Consider the following 17,141-nt stretch of genomic DNA (forward strand, 5'->3'; position numbering starts at 1 on the left):
GCCCCAAAGATTCCTACCTAAAAGAATTCACATAAGGAGCCTGGTACAAAGAACTATCACCAGAGATAACTATTTATCTGAATGACCCATGTGCATGGCATGGCAAATATCTCATGACCCCACATCTGCTCTTATCATCCTGTGAATCACCCTCTTCGCCTTTAAAGCCCCAGGTCTCTGTTTCATTCTTTAGCTCAGGATGGCGTCTGCCCAACTTGCCTTTGGGTCTCATATATTATGGGACTCCTGTACATATGTAATTAAGCTTGTTTTTCTACTGTTAATCTGTCTTATGTAGATTTAACTCATAGCCCAGCCAAAAAGAGAACCTAGAATGGTAGAGAAAAAACTTTTCCTTGCCCGGAAAACCAGAACCAAATGTAAGCTTTTGTAGAGCCCACAAGCTAAGAAAGGTTTTTACATTTTTAAATGGCTGGGGAAAATCCCAAGAGGAGTAGTTCGTGACACATGAAACATGTATAAAATTCTGATTTCACTGGCCATGGCTCAAGTTTCATTGGAACAACCACCCTGATCTTTTATGTGTCACCTGTGACTACTTCTGTGCCACAAAGGCAGGAACGAGTCACTGTAACAGAAACTGTATGGCCTGCAATGACGAAAATACTTGCTACCTGGTCCTTTGGAGAAAATCTACTGCCCCTGTCCCTTCACATTCTACACATTTCTGGTGTCCAAACTGCTCTGAATCCATGTGTTTTCTTTATTACTTTCCATTTGTGCATATTATTTTATCTCTCTTGAAATGCTAAGTCAGGGGTGCTACCTCCATTTAAAAAAATGGCTATTACTCTCCATTTGTAGAAAGTATATATTATGTGGAAACCAAGATTTTCGAAAGATCATAAAAAACAAATGATGCTTCATCCCTTCCAGATGGTTAATACAGTTTAATGTGTATGCCAATGGACTTGTGATACTACTACTAGATCGTTTTCACACTTTCTCAAGTGCCAAAAGAAATGAATTTTGCTTCTGAACCATAATTGAAATGCTAATTGGTAATAGAGGAACTAAGCCCATTTCTATGATATAAAATCAAAACACACAAGCTCTGGGTTACCATTATTTTCCAGAAGATTAAATTCAGGCAATGATAACTCCCATTTTGGAGAATATAAAGAATAGTTTAAATGGCTCTGGGTGTGTTGAGCAGAGTGTACCAGGAAGTCAGATGTCTGGGGCTGGGAGTCGTTGTCCAAGGAGATAGTTATGTCAGGACAACAAGTTCATTGCCGAGGAGGCTGCGCTGCAGGTTGGGGTGGAGAGCCCCCAACCAAAGAGGGTCTCAGAAATGGGATTCCTGGCTTGCATCTTGGAGTGTCAGACGGTCTGCTCTATTCCCACCACCCCCATCCACACCACCTATCCTGTCCATGAAGAGCACAGAGTGGGAGAAAGGAGGCTAGTTCTCTTACTGTAGCTTTTCCCAGAATCTCAGCCTGAGGTGTATATTTGAGTTCAAGGAGTTTATCTGGGAGGCAGTCCCAGGAAACAGCAGTCTAGGCAGTGGGAAAGTTAGACAGGAAAGGGAAGGCAGACAAGAAAGGATGCCTTACCAAGAGCACATTCACGTGGACAGCTTGAATATAATCCCTCCAGGAAACTGAAGGAAAGGCTCCACTTTGAGACTTCTCAGAAACACCTGGGACAGCAAATTCACCTTCTTCTACCTCCCAGGATCTTCCCGACCCAGGGATTGAACCCACATCTCTCATATCTCCTGCATTGGCATGTGGGTTCTTTACCACTAGTGCCACCTGGGAAGCCCCTTTATCAGTATGGGGGTTGCCAACAACTTAGCAAGGTGTCAGCCCACACAATCACGGCTGGGCCTGACATTTGCCCACAGGTTACAGCAAAATGGCTTCTGTCATGACTGGCGCTGTTATTCTTCCCCTCACTGAACATGCTGGAAGCTGAGAAGTGCCCTGCCCTGGGGATACCACCATGTACCACAGTGTAGAGAGGGCTAGTGCCGGACAAGAGGAGGCAAAGGATTCAATTACACGAAAGGTTTCATCTTACCATTCCTTCCTGGCAGTAGTTTAAATTATATTGCAATTGAACCCAAAGCAACAGACTCATCACTTACCAATATACACATTTCCAGATATGGTATAAATGAAGCTTGTCCACCCTGAAAAGGGACCAGTGACATTAAAAGGTTAGTTTCCATAATGCCCAAAGCAACAAAGGGATAACGGTATCAAACATTTAACAATATCTCCATATGAAGTATAAACATAAAAGCTTCTATAACAGATATAAATGAAATTTGGAGATCAAATCTTTTAGATACATATATTTTTTTAGATTTAAGTTCTATAAACTGCTTAGAACACACACACTCCCACATGTACATACCACACAGAGCTAATTCTAAATGATTCGTTACCAAATGTTTAAGAACCGCCCAAGCAGACAGTATGCTGCTGCTACTGCTGCTAAGTCACTTCAGTCGTGTCCAACTCTGTGTGACCCCACAGATGCCAGCCCGCCAGGCTCCCCCGTCCCTGGGATTCTCCAGGCAAGAACACTGGAGTGGGTTGCCATTTCCTTCTCCAATGTGTGAAAGTGAAGTTGCTCAGTCATGTCTGACTTGTAGCGACCCCATGGACTGCAGCCTACCAGGCTCCGCTGTCCATGGGATTTTCTAGGCAAGAGTACTGGAGTGGCTTGCCATTGCCTTCTCCGAGACAGTATGCTACTTACTGTGTATCTATATGCCAACAGCTGTACTAATAAACAAGCTGTTCCTTCCAGGTAGAACATCATGCTAATAACTACAACTCACCAGTTTAGCTTATCTTCAGTTCCTTGGACCTCCAAGCAGTTTTAAGTGTAAAAAGAGTGCTAGAAATGTGCTTTTCTTTACTTAGTTGCATTTTAGTTTCCAGTGAACACTCTCTTTTCTGTCCTAAAACAGAGCATCAGTTCCAGGGATGTGGAGAGGCATAATCTTTGGGGGTATGAATGGGTTTCAGATGGCTTGTGCGCTCCTTGGAATTGTCCACAGAATTTTTCAAGTGGATAAGCTTTTCTGCGAAGAGGATACATAGCATTGGCCAGATTCCCACTGTGACCCATGGGCCAAGAACTCAGAAACACAGACGACCCACTATCTGCCCTCCTGGCACCGGCATTGGATTTCCACAGATGTTTATGTACTGTCCCTGTGGCCCAGAGGAGATCCTTCAGTGCCACTGAGGGACATGAACGTAGGAGGGGCTGGCTCAAAACAGAATCAGGACACCACTCCGTGTGTCTTTGGTGAAAAAGAAGATTCGCGCAGGGAATGCAGGGTTGTGTCCAAGGTACAAGGGCAGGATCCAGACTGAGGTCTGTGGGAGAGTCAATGTGCTTATTGACTCAAGGCAGGCATGGAAGAATTATAGAGGACAGAGTAGACACTAGGGATGCGGCTGTGCTGCCAGGTGGGTTAAAATGTGCAAGAGGGGCCCACACAGTAAGGCATGACTGGTCCAACTTAACATAAACTGAGTCTGGTTCAGAAAACCTAAAGGATGGCAAGACAAAAACAGACACTCAGGTGGATGCTGGATGGTATTTTTTCATCCCCCTCTTTCACAGTTTTTCCTCCCCAAGATTTGACTAGAATGTGTTTAAGGGCCCTGGAAGTAAATCTATCTGCTCAGAGCACACTTGCACTTTTGTTTCCTTACTGAACCACTGGCTCAGTCTTCTGAACTTGACCTCCCATCATCTAGAGACCAGCTACCACTCACGTGAACTGGTTGTGAGTGGAGACAGAAGAGAAAGACAAGGTCATGGATCTTCATGCTGTGTGCAATACGGAAGAGGGAGGTTCATGCTAGATGCTGGAAACACATGCTAGCCGTCCCCAGTGCATAAATATCATTAACAATTTTTTATTTATGCTTTCAGTTTGTTTTTTTCTCCTTTTTTTTGGGGGGGGGCGGGCAGTGGGGATGCACCATGCAGCATGTGGGATCTTCTCTGACCAGGGATTGAACCTATGCCCCCTGCACTGGAAGCCAGGAGACTTGATCACTGGACCACCAGGGAAGTTCCTTTTTTTCTTTTATGCACTATTTATTATTTGCTTAAAAACTAGAACTCGGTATTCTATTTTGGATACCTTTCCATGTCAAAACATAGAGAAATAACCCATCCTTGAGAAAGCCTGCAAAGCATTCCATTGCAAGAACGTGTTGTGACTGACATAATAGATCCTCTGCTCATGGTTGAAAGGTATAAAAAAATTAATGGTTTCTGAGTTTGACAGAATCAAAGGCCTCGATTGCTCAAGTGGGTTTTTATTTGGAATTGTTGTGATTGTTCCAGTATCATTTCTCCTCCACCTCCTTTGCTTCATTCCTCCTCATCCTCCAAGCAGAAAATCAGTCCACACATAATCGCCTTGGTCTGTTTTCTTTTCATCTTTTTAAATCTTTTATCCAGAAGGACCAAATGGCCAAGTCAATGTACTATGTGCATTCACCTATTTTTGTTCCTTGCACAAGTCTTCTATTATGATAGAGTTCACCTTCACCACTACTAACACAACTCATGTTACTGGTTAGAAGGTACAGAGGGAATAAAATAGAAATAGGGGGTAATTTCCTTTTTTTCCTTGTTTTTAACATGTTGTCTACCTGCACTTCTATTAAACCTTGTTTAATAGCCACTAAGCATTTGTTTCTTAAAGCTATAGCAAAACAACAGTCAAACTGTGTGAATGCTTATATATGTTTACAAACTACCACATTTTCTTGGAATTCCATCTTTGCTAAGAGCAGGATTATATTGAAGGAGGAAACAGACAGAGCTGGACTCCGTCTTGGCCCAGGCTGCGAACATTAGGCTACATGCACAGTCACCCTCTCAATGGACTCTGAACTTTGTGCCCCGTGTCTATAGAAGCGGCATAGCAATGGAAAACGGGACCCCCGGATAAAAGAGCCTCAGGACTTGTACTTGGACTCTCTGTTGCCTAAAAGAATATGCTAATTATCTCTGTAACAGAACAAAGTGGTAAACTCCATTATGTTTATTGGGATATGACCACAGGCCTATTGATAAATGTCCACTGTTTATCTAGTCTTGTGACACATGAATCATGGGTTAACTTTGATCGTATCTCTCTTTCACCTTGTCCAGACTAGTTTCAAGGAATCTGGGGAGGTGGGTTTGAGCAAGTACATTTAGAGTAATATAAGGTTTTCACAAAAACTGGTCAGGATCCTTGGCTAAGAGAAGACTCTGCCTTGGGCCTGCTGGTGTAATCAACTGCACTCCACTATCTGCATTGTCCTTCTGAGTGAGTTTCTTTCCCAGAACGCGTGGCTGCAATGTCAGCAAAGAGTTCTCTTGTGAGATTTCCAGGTCCTTCCTGTCTCTCCTCTCACTTTTCTGTACTGCACCAGAAATGGATACGTCCTGACATTTTGCTGTCAGAGGTCACAGGCCTTGAAAAGACAGTCTCCAAGCCACTGGCCCTTCACAGCTGGGAAGGGCTCTCCCTCCCACCCTGAGGCTATGACACAGAACAGGAGTTGGGAGGAAGGTCACATTTTATCCCTGGACCCGTTGCTTGGTTTAATCGGAAACACATTTAAGACAGACCTCCTACATACAGTCCAACAGATGACGTGTAAAACTTTTCTTTTAAACACGTAAATCATTCTCTGTGGCATTTGCTCTCATTTCCAGGGAGGTTCCCAATTCCTGCAAACATCCCTAGTGAGAACTTTTCTTGGCCTATGTTCCTTGCCTTAACCCAGCTCATTTTCCTCCTCCCTCAGCCTTAAGTTCATTTCAATGAGCTTTCCAACAGCTGCTTATTCATGTACATGTAGAGAAAGTAGGAAAATATGGCCTGGTGACATGCCAAAACCATGACAAAGGTTAGCTCTGGGTTGGGAAGGGGAGAAGGCAACCGGGCTAAGGAGAGCAGGAACCTCTCCCCAAACTGTGGGTCACACCGGATGCCACATCCCAAAGCAGTGTTGGTTCCTAAGAGCCTCCGCCTAGATACTGTGGCACTCAGCTTGGGCAGGCAGCTCATTCACCATGGACCCCACTCCTGGCCTCCTGGACAGCAGGCAGACCCACTGGATATTTCTCTCTCCCTCCTCATTTCACCACACTATTCGCTAATTATTACTTTGAGGGCTTCCCTGGTGGCTCAGTTAGTAAAGAATCCGCCTGCAGTGTGGGAGACTGGGGTTTGATCCTGGGTTGGGGAGGTCCCCTGGAGAAGGGAACGGCTACCCATTCCAGTATTCTGGCCTGGAGAATTCCATGGACTGTATAGTCCATGGGGTTGCAGAGTTGGACATGACTGAGTGACTTTCACTTCACTTCACTATTACTTTGAAATAACTTCAGACACAGAAAAGCTACCAAAATAGTAGAGATTTACCATATGCCACTCACCCAGATTCTCTAAAAGCTAACCTGATTTCACATATGCTAAACTAATCTCTCTAGAAATACACATCGTCCTTTTTTTTTCTGAAATACTTGAGAGTAAACTTGCAGACATGATATCCCTTTACTCTGAAGTAATTTTCAGCAAGTATTTCCTAAAAACAAGAGTATTTTCCAATATAAGCTGAGTACACTTATAAAAATGATGACATTGATAGAATATCAGTGAAAAAATTATGACCATTAATGTAATACTATAAGCTACGTACAGACATTTAAATTGAGCCAATTGGAGAAGGAAATGGCAACCCACTCCAGTATTCTTGCCTGGAAAATCCCACGGACAGAGGAGCCTGGAGGGCTACAGCCCATGGGGTCGCAAAGAGTTGGACACGACTGAGCAACTTCACTCACTCACTCAATTGTGTCAGTAAAGCATTTTAGGGCAAAAAGAAAAATACATGTCTAGACCAGGATGGAATTCAGGTTCATGTGTGGCATTTAGTTGTCACTTCTAATCTCCTTTCATCTGAAATGGTTCTTCAGTCTTTTTCTTCATTAAAAGTACAGACTTATTATTTTGGTTTTTAATTATTTTATTTTTAATTGGAGGATAATTGCTTTACAATATTGTGATGGTTTCTGCCAAACATCACCATGAACCAGCCATAGGTATACATGCGTCCCCTCCCTCTTGAACCTCGTTCTCACCTCCCACCCCATCCCACCCTCTAGGTCATCACAGAGCACTGGATTTGAGCTCCTTGTGTCATACGGCACATTCCCACTGGCTCTCTGTTTTACATATGGTAGTGTATATGTTTCAATGCTACTCTCAGACTTGTTATTTTGTAGAATGCCCCTCAGTTTGGATTTGTTTGATGTGCCCTCGTCATGACGGCATTGTTTGTTAATCCCTTTCCCTCTCAACTTTAGAGATGCATTTTTATTTTCAACGTTTTAATCTTCAGAAGATTAATGTTCAGAAGAGCACAAAGGATGAAACAAGGAACGTATATATTGACATATTTATTTCATTTCTTTCTTCTCTTTTGCAGATAAAATCATATAGGTGAGAGAAACAGCCTCTAACTGGTTGCTTCCAGTCAATTTTCTATACCCAGAGAATATGATTTTCTTGCAGGAGAAGAGGGTGTGAGAGAATGGTCACATCCCAGATCTCTGGTGAGTCCCTTGGCTTCCAGCAGGAAGGAATTCAGGAGGGAGCTGAAGCAGAGTGAAAGCAGATTTATTCAGGGAGATACACACTCCTTGACAGACTGTGGGCCCTTACAGAAGGTGAGAGAGGCCCTGGGGTAAGGTGTGGTTAGTTTTTATGGGCTGGGTAAATGGCAGGCCACTCCAGTACTCTTGCCTAGAAAATCCCATGGATGGAGCAGCCTGGTGGGCTGCAGTCCATGGGGTCGCTAAGGGTCGGACACGACTGAGCGACTTCACTTTCACTTTTCACTTTCACACATTGGAGAAGGAAATGGCAACCCACTCCAGTGTTCTTGCCTGGAGAATCCCAGGGACGGGGGAGCCTGGTGGGCTTCCGTCTATGGGGTCACACAGAGTTGGACACGACTGAAGTGACTTAGCAGCAGCAACTTCATACACTAATGAGTTGGGAGGATTATTCAAGCTATTTTGGGGAAGAGGAAGGGATTTCCAGGATTGGGCCACCACCCACTTTTTGGCCTTTTATGGTTAGCCTCTGAGCTGTCACAGCACCTGTGTGTGTCAGTTAGCATATGCTGATATGCTAATGAACATGTAATGAAGCTCACGGTCTAGTGCAAGTCAAATCTTCCACCATCTTAGGCCTAGTAGGCTCTAACCAGTTTTAGTTGTTTCTGCTTCGATAGTCACATCTTTCTCTCACTCTGACTCCCATCTTCCTCTTTCATTTATACATATCCTTATGATTACATCAGCCCACCTGGATTACCTAGGCCAATCTCCCCATCTCAAGATCCTTAATTTAATCACAGCTGTAACATCCCCTGTACCATGTAAGGTAACACACTCAAAGGTTCCAGGATTAGGATGTGGACATCTTTGTGCAGCCATTATTCTGCTATTACAGAATAACAGGATAAGCTGTATGTTCTCTTAAGAAAATTTGTTGACTTATGTATATATGTGTTTAGTCACTCAGTTGTGTCTGACTCCGGCAACCCCATAGACTGTAACCTGCCAGGTTCCTCTGTCCATGGGATTCTCCAGGCAAGAATACTGGAGTGGGTTGCCATTTCCTTCTCCAGGGGATCTTCCCTACCCAGGAATTGAACCCGGGTCTCCTGCACTGCAGGCAGACTCTTTACCGGCTGAGCTATGAGGGAAGCCCCGTCTAGTTGTAAAACAGTAATAATTGAGATCCTTCAACAGGTCAGCATTCTCCATCTTCCAAAGGATACTGTGGCCATTCAGTATCACAGAAGAAGATCAGGTATGTCTTTTTGAATTCTGGGGATCAAACTTGTTCCAGTTTTTAAAATACATTTTAAAGAAGTGGTTCTGAAACTGCTACCTCCAATCTGTAAAAGAGAAAAAAAACAGCATCCACGGCTGTGGCTTTTTTCCACCGGAAGCATCCTTCCCTGCTCTAGATGGGGGTGTAGACAGACTCTCCACCGAAGCTTTCCTTCCTTGGTCAGACTTAGTCCGTCCCTTACCAACATAGGTGCCTTATTCGTCCCTCCCGGTTCTACCACTGAGGCGGGGTGGAGATGCACCAGGGGTAGACCTGATGGCATCCCAGATTGATTTCTAGTTCCTTACCACCAAGACCTTTGTTTGATTTGCCAGAGTAGTTTCCCAGGATGTTTCCCAAGCTAGGACTACTAGGGGAAGCATCCATCGTACGTGTGCTTACGCACATTCCTGAGTACAGTCCTGACCGCAATAGAAATGGTGAGTCATAAAGAGATGAACAGCAACCAAGATGTCCCTTCTGAGCGTCGCCACACCAATATAGCAAAAGAGATGGTGGAGGGTTGGCCAGCGAGGAAAAAGTGATTTCTGGCCTCAATCTATTAGGACCAACCCTTCCAGTTCATTTCCACAGATTCCACAAAAGAATATCTAAGGAGTTGAGACAAAAGCCATCAGAGAGCCCCCTCTGGTCCACTAAGAGCTAGCACTACCAAAGGAAGAAGCCCATTGCATTTCCAGTCTGAAGAATCACATATACTCTAAAGAAAAGCTAAAAGTTGAGGGAAGCAAAGAGGGCTTACAAAATGAAGTTTTTCTATACCATAACAATCCTCCAGTTTTAACATTGCAGATCATGCTTTTAAACATCAAGTAGCAGGGATACTGTGAAGGAAGATGGAAAAAATAAACAGAGTGGCTACTGAGGGCCCAATTGTGATGCAGTTAGTTAGAAGACAAAGGGGACAGGAGGACCAGAAGGCACAAGATTCTTGGAAAAGATTGATATTTTCCTAGAAATATAGATTTATGACCTTCTCAATGAATGATTGAGTGTTATCTGGACATCAGTTTATAGCAAGGGAAATCACACTGCGTTGCAAGAGATGGTAAAAGTCACTGTAAAAAAAAACCAAAACAAAAACAAAAAACATAACTACTTATTTTAGCCAAGAACTAACATGGAAAATGTATGGCTAATTTGAGAAGAATCTGGTACTGTCAGAGATTCGACAAATTGGATTTTTATAAGAGATGCACCATCTAGCTCAATTCATGATATTAACTGCCTTCCAAATCATCACTGCATGCAATATCTGTTTTCTGCAAGATTAGCACAACTCTACAGAAACGTGCCTTGCCCAAAGGAAGTAAAGAGATGGTAAAAATTGATTCCAATACTATTTGCGGGAAGGAAGTCAGATAAAACCTCATCTGATTCATGAGAAATGTTACCAGTCTCCCTTTACTGGATGTCCCTCAGGACATAAGCATTTTCCTGGTGTCAGAAGTGGGATGGCAGCAGTGCATGCCTATATTTCTATCCTTTAGTTTGGTAACACTACAACAAAGTCAACATTAAATTAGTGAGATTGCAAAGCTTATGACAAAAGCCAAACATAACCCAGATATCCATGTCAAATCCCTTTACCATGAGTAACAAAACAATCAAAATATTATAAACAAAACATGATGAGGACCCAGACAATGTGCTACACTTTCAAGGAATATTTGATGAAACACAGCTCTCAAATAAAATAAATTTAGACAGTCCTTGGATTTTATAATGGAATTTGATTTAGGAAGGTGGTTTAAAAAGACAAAAGGTGACCCTGACTTGAATGATTTGATATTAAAATTTATACAGTATAACTTTACTAACCAATATGTTGGATTAAAGAGTCTGCCTGCAATGCAGGAGATCTGGGTTCGATCCCTGGGTTGGGAAGATCCCCTAGAAAAGGGAAAGGCTACGCACTTCAGTATTCTGGCTTGGAGAATCCCATGGACTGTATAGTCCATGGGGTTGCAAAGAGTCAGACACGACTGAGTGACTTTCACTTTTATGTTGGATTACAGGCAGCCAGAACTATTAAATAAGAAGTGCTGCTTTATAATGCCTAAATTGTTTGCCTGGAATTGGACAGGGAAGGCTCAAACTTTAAATTTGTCAGCTAACACAATGAAAGCATGGATGAGTGTATGGTGGGGGCAAGTGGAGAACACAGTATAACTGAAAGTGACATACTGCAAAAGACACGTTTTTCTGCATCCTAACTAGGTTTGTAACAGACTTGTTTAAAGTGAGTTTACAGTGACCCAATGATAAACATGCATTTCTAAGCTACTTGTTCTTGTATGTGTCCCACAACGTCTTTGAAACAACTCTGTTTAAAATCCATAATGACAAAATAATCTAGAGGTATGGCTTTGTAAACTGACAGATACATATTCTCTTACGAGGCAATATATAGAGAAGTGGTGAAGTACAGAATCAAAATTAACATGAACCACGGGGGCTTCCTTGGTGGCTCAGATGGTAAATAATACACTTGCAATGCGGAAGACCCAGGTTTGATTTCTGGGTCGGGAAGATCCCCTGGAGGAGGAAATGGCAGCCCACTCCAGTATTCTCACCTGGACAATCCTAGACAGAGGAGCCTGGTGGGCTACAGTCCATGGGGTCACAAAGAGTTGGACATGACTGAGTGACTAACACTTTCACACACATTGAGTATTGGTAGGGTCATGGAGAAACTGCTGTCTCATATACTGCTGTTGGAACGCAGGACTGCCTTTCTGGGTTGCAATCTGCCAGACTTTTAAAATTAAACATGCATAGGCCTTGTGATCATCCCTGGAAACCTATCATAACAAAACAACCCCCCTAAGGAAGTACATGGGTACGAGGATGTTCACTGCAGACCAGTGTGCAGTAGCTAAGCACTAGAAACAAGGGGAGCACCTGCTGAGAGGGAAGACCTAAATGCATTGTGGTCAACCCATGGCATAGAATGGGTTCAAAGCCAAAGGAGCAGAATGGGTTCAAAGCCAAAGGAGCAGATCCTGAGGAATTTCCATGAGGTTCCGTCAAAAAGCAATATGCAAAAATTTATTTATGATTTCATTTTAGTAAAACAAGGACAAAACCCTATATTTGTGTACATTTACATGTACATACATGTGTACAGAAGTGTTGAGAAAAATACTTAAAGATCTTATTCAAGGATTATCTCTGAACTGCTCCCTATCTAGGATACAGAGAGGATACTCCTATGGGTAGATGAGAGGCAGGGGAAAGGGTTGTGAGGGAAGCAAATTCAAAAAATAAAAGAAAAAACCCACGGCATTAAAACTTAAAGCACATGTGCTGTTACACGTACTGTTATAAAAAGTATGTATGAAGGTAGGCACATGTTTAATTGCATTCATGTAAAAAGCCTTTCTGAACTTAAAAGTAGCCAGAATGGAAAAAAACAAAAAAGAAAAGAATGGGTCCAAGGTTAATACTGTACCTAATGACTTCAGGGGTGGCCCTTTTAAAAAATAAAACTGGCTTTAAATACTTGGGAGTTTTCCAATTGTTCTTTGGATTTAAATGGTGACTTACAAGTAAATCCTCCATAACAAAAGCTGTATCTCAATCAAGAATGCACTTGTTCATAAGTAACACAGGTTGGATTGCCTCCAGGAATTGTGAGTCAAAAGTGGCTGGGAAGTCAAGAGACCTGGGTAAACGTCCTGCAGTGTCCAGCAAGTCCTTACATGGCCTTGAGCAAGTAATGAATCTGTTGGGTCTCAGTGTTCACACCAATTAAATGAGGGGTGGCCCCAACGGACTGGCCCTAACATTCTATGAATTCCTCCTGATTTTCTTAACTTGAAAAGTTCAAGCACTATTTGCTCATTTAAACATAATTAAACATACACAGGCTCACAGAACTTTGTGTTGAGGTTCAGAAACAAACCATTCCAGACAAAGCAGCCCTTATGGTTTTTTCACCCTGAAATGATTACTGAACCCCAGAATCCATCATACCTTTAGGGATAGATTGCACATGCTTCGCTCCTTGGTCCAATTTAAAGTCCAAATATAAGGTTGGTGTGTAAGTGTAAATCTTGGACTGAAAAGAAAAAGGAAATCATCAGCATTTTTCCAAGAATAAGGTTCATCTTCACTTGAGCTGGTCCCTACTGTCATGGGTCTAGGGCCTGGATCCATTATATTTACAACTCCCTCTTGGGAGATGCTATTAAAGTGGGTATGATGGGCTACCAATATACCCACCTCCTGAAGGTCTCAGTCTAAAAGTTCACCCTCCTCCTAGATTGACAATATTGTTGACAAGCTATTTTAGCACGACAGCTGCCTCCCTACAGCTATTTCTCAAATATGATCTGATGTCAACAGTTCAATGGCCGACAGCTTCTTCAACCTTCTCACTTCTTGTCTTCTCCTGAATATGGTAGGTTAACGCATACCAAATCTATGTTTCTTTTCCAGGTCTCAGTAAAGCTATGTCTATTTTGAAATTCAAAGAGCACAGCCTGTAAATATTTGTTCTAATTTGGCTCTCTTGCATTAAAAGGTGGTACAACGTTGCTGGTCTAAAAAAGTCACAACTCAAAATGTAAGAAAGGCCAACCTTTGCAGGATTTCTCATTATAAACAGTGGCTTTGATTCCATCAACAGTTCAGCAGTTTGTAATTCAATATACTGCCATTCTGAATCACTGACACAGCCCCAAATCCAAGGGATTATCACTGTTGCCATAGACTTTATGATGTTTCATTGTTTGTCACAAAGTCCCAGTGGTTCTGTTCTTATTTTTTTAAGTTAAAAAACACACAAAGATGAAAAAGTACATAATGCCAAATTTGGCAAGGATGTGGAGTAATCGGAACTTTTATACGTTGCTGGTGGGACTGTCACTTGATATAAACACTTGAGAAAACTGCTTGGCAGTATGTACTACGGATGGACATATAAATAATCTCAGCATTCCAACTCAACAGGTGTATCCCCAACAGAAATGTTCGCCGAAAGACATGTACTCAAATCTTGACAGTGACAATGTCGGTGATAGCCCAAGCTGGAAATATTCCCAATGTTTTTAATGATAGAAAAGATAAATAAATAAAAATATACAAGGGACTATGACACAGGAAGGAGAATGAATAAACCCAACTATATGCAACAACTCAGATGAATCTCACAAACATAGTACTGAACAAACAAAAACAGACACAGATCATATAACATAAGCTTCTGGGGACTTCCCTTGCAGTCCAGTGGCTAAGACTCCAGCTCCTCATGCAGGGAGCCCAGGTTCGGTCCCAGGTCGGGGAACAAGAGCCCACATCCTGCAACTAAAGATCCCACATGTAGCAACTAAGACTTGGCACAGCCAAATAGATAAATACATAAAACATATGCTTCCATTTCTATAAAGTTCGAAACAAGGGAAAACTAGTCTATGGTATCAGAAATCAGAAAAGTGGTTACCCTGGGATGGTTAGGAACTGAATGACGTTTAAAAGGGGGCTTCTGGAGCCTGGCAATATTTGGTCTCTTGGTTTCATGGATGAGTTCACTCGGTGAAAATCGTCTGAGTCGTACACATGATTTGTGTACTTTTCTGTGTATGTGTTGTATTTTTAACAAATACTTACACTCAATAGAAACACAGATGTGTAAATAGACCACAGGATAGAATCCAGAGCCCTTTACCATCCTTAATAAGGGCATCATTTTGCACTATGTCAACTCCACGAGGACATGGCCATATATCTGCCCTTTTCACCCGGAGCCAATGCACAGGGCCTGTCACATAGTAGGTGTTCAATAAAATTTACCAAATGATGTTTCATTATGAAAAATCTCATGTATAATAATAAATTTATTTATAGTATACATAGCATATTCATCAATATCTTTACCAACATGTAGCAAAATGCCTCTCTTCAAGACAGGTGATTAGGTATGGCCCAAGTGTATGTCTGGTCATTAAGTTTTGGAATAGAGAATTGTAAATAATGCTATCAGAAAATTATTCCCTGAAAAAGTCCCATGAATTGAAGCTTTCAGTGGTCTGGTAGGTGCTTTTACGTGGCTAAGGAGGTCAAGCTGCATCCATACAGCTTCAAAGACTGGAAAGATGAATTCCCCTGTGAGAACATAAATGAAAGAAGAAAGACCTGTGACATCAAGGGTGACCTAAGGCCAAAGATCCCCAATCAATCTGAGGAACTTGGAACACACATGAAACAGGGCAGCACCCGCGGGACACAGATCTGATCCTCTAGCATCATGAGGTGTGTAAGCCACCATCTGGAAAGGATCTGGTTTTGCCTAATGAAGACTTCTAAAATTACTCCTAAAAAGATCAAGGGAAAACTTCACTTAGTATCAGATGACTCCTCTTCTGAGGCAATATTTTACTCTCTTTCAGAAAAAAGAATCTCTGGTTCAAGCATCTTTTCTGATCTCTGCCTCCTGGCCAAGGCAGTATCCCTGCCAACAGCGAAGACATGAATCACAAAGAGGCTCCTGGTTTAACTTTTACTAGAAGTCTCCCAAAATGTATGCACAGACGTCATCCTGGAGGCTTTGATGCTGGTATTGCTTTTCCTGGTGACTAGCAACGCCTTTATCTTCTTCTGGGCTTAGTTCACTCCATCTGAAAATCTGATGTTGAGACTTCACTGATGTTGAAATGTATTTCTGGTTCTGAAATTCTGAGTCAGAAAGTTAATGTTTTTTCCCCCACTTTTTAATTTTTTTAAAATTCTGTTCTGATTTCTCAGACTAGAGCTGTAAAGAAGTGAGAAGGTGGCTGGGGCAAGGGAGAGCCACTGGGGCTGTGGGGATTGTGTGGAGTGCCACTGGCTAACTCATGCTATCCTTGCCCCGAACCTCAGTCATCAATTTGGCCCTCCTGGTTAGCTCTTCTCTTCTTCCTGCCTCTAGCTTTTCAACCTAATCCATACTGCCTCTCCAAATAGTAGCCCCTCTCTCTCTAATACTGCAAGGACACAGATATGCATATGCACACGTAGACACAGAATTCTGTACTTAAGTATTAATGTACAAACTTACAAAAATCACCAATGAGAGCCATTAGAAAAGCCACAAATATATCCTACAACCTCACAGTATGAAAAGGGCTACAGGGAAGTTTTAAATTCATTTTGAAGGTTTTTTGTTTTTTTACAACACCTACAGCTTAAAACAGGATTCTGATTCTAGTCTCTTTGTACTGAAAATCAGATTATTGACAGTTTCAACATAACACATCTTGAATAATCAACTACCCAAAACCTGTTTGTACCTTATTCTATTTAAATTAATCCATACTGCGATAAAACTCAATTTGAAAGCTGTTCCTATGAAACTGTGTATGCATATATATATATGGATAAATATATACACACACGCACACAGAGTTTTTGAAAAGCAGATAGGTTTTGCTTCTTAAAACTTTGATCTTCTATGGCAGCTCTGTTGAAATACCAAATGTAATTTCTCTTCATTTAACTCAAGGATGGTAACACCAGCCTCCAATACACTTTGAGCAAATCTGGACTTAATTTTTCCATCACACACACTGCTGATTTGCAACCATAAAGAAATATTGCCATTCAGCATACTCTTGTGTTCTGTTTTATTTTCATATGCAGTACTAAACTATTACTAGACCCTCAAAATAGAATGAAAATTTATTTACACAAATCATTCTTCTTTTTTGCTCTCAATCTATTTCCATAGGATTAAAATTAACTGGATCAAGGCAACCTAAAACATTTCTCCATAAATCTGTTTCAGCATGAACCAAACTAATGCACCTAAATTCCATCAGAGAAATAAATTATTGTCATCATCCTTTTGCTCTCTTTAGCCTGCACAGGTACTAAAATCCCACATGGTTCCTCTTTCGCCTTTCATTATTTAATTGTCTGTTTAAAGCATTTGGGAAACTTATCTTTAAAGGTTTCCATCTGTATTTTAAAAGCCCAATAGCTTAAAATCTTACAGTTCAAATATCATGAAGGCAAAGCTTCTAGAAGTGAAATAACAGAACTCTTTATGAGATGTTAAGGGTAAATTCTGGCTAACCACTAACAACAGGGGTGCCACCAAATCCAGACAAGCCTTGTCTCTCTTTCTCTATAAATACGTCGGAATTAAACCCTAAATGAGCCTAAGACACCACTCCAATAATGATCACAAAATAACCAAGACAAAGCATGGTCTACAAAACCACTT

The 17,141-nt window shown here is 41.7% G+C and overlaps 1 protein-coding gene across 5 annotated transcripts in view; it reads right to left on the reverse strand.

Annotated features, from left to right (window-relative positions):
- PIR (pirin) overlaps positions 1-17,141 on the reverse strand; it is a 151,734-nt gene that overhangs the window by 22,728 nt on the left and 111,865 nt on the right. For 4 of the 5 annotated variants that reach the window (XM_055438187.2, XM_055438182.2, XM_055438186.2 and 1 more), the window contains 2 exons: positions 12,914-12,998; positions 2,117-2,161 (listed from right to left, as the gene is read on the reverse strand). In XM_055438187.2, the coding sequence (XP_055294162.1) occupies positions 2,117-2,161; positions 12,914-12,998 (130 nt within the window). The remainder of the gene's footprint in view (positions 1-2,116; positions 2,162-12,913; positions 12,999-17,141) is intronic. The other variant, XM_055438185.2, reaches the window with a different exon arrangement.

The sequence above is a fragment of the Moschus berezovskii genome, chromosome X, assembly GCF_049115385.1.
Source record: "Moschus berezovskii isolate FMDL1 chromosome X, NW_MosBer_1.0, whole genome shotgun sequence".
Lineage (NCBI taxonomy): Eukaryota > Metazoa > Chordata > Mammalia > Artiodactyla > Moschidae > Moschus > Moschus berezovskii.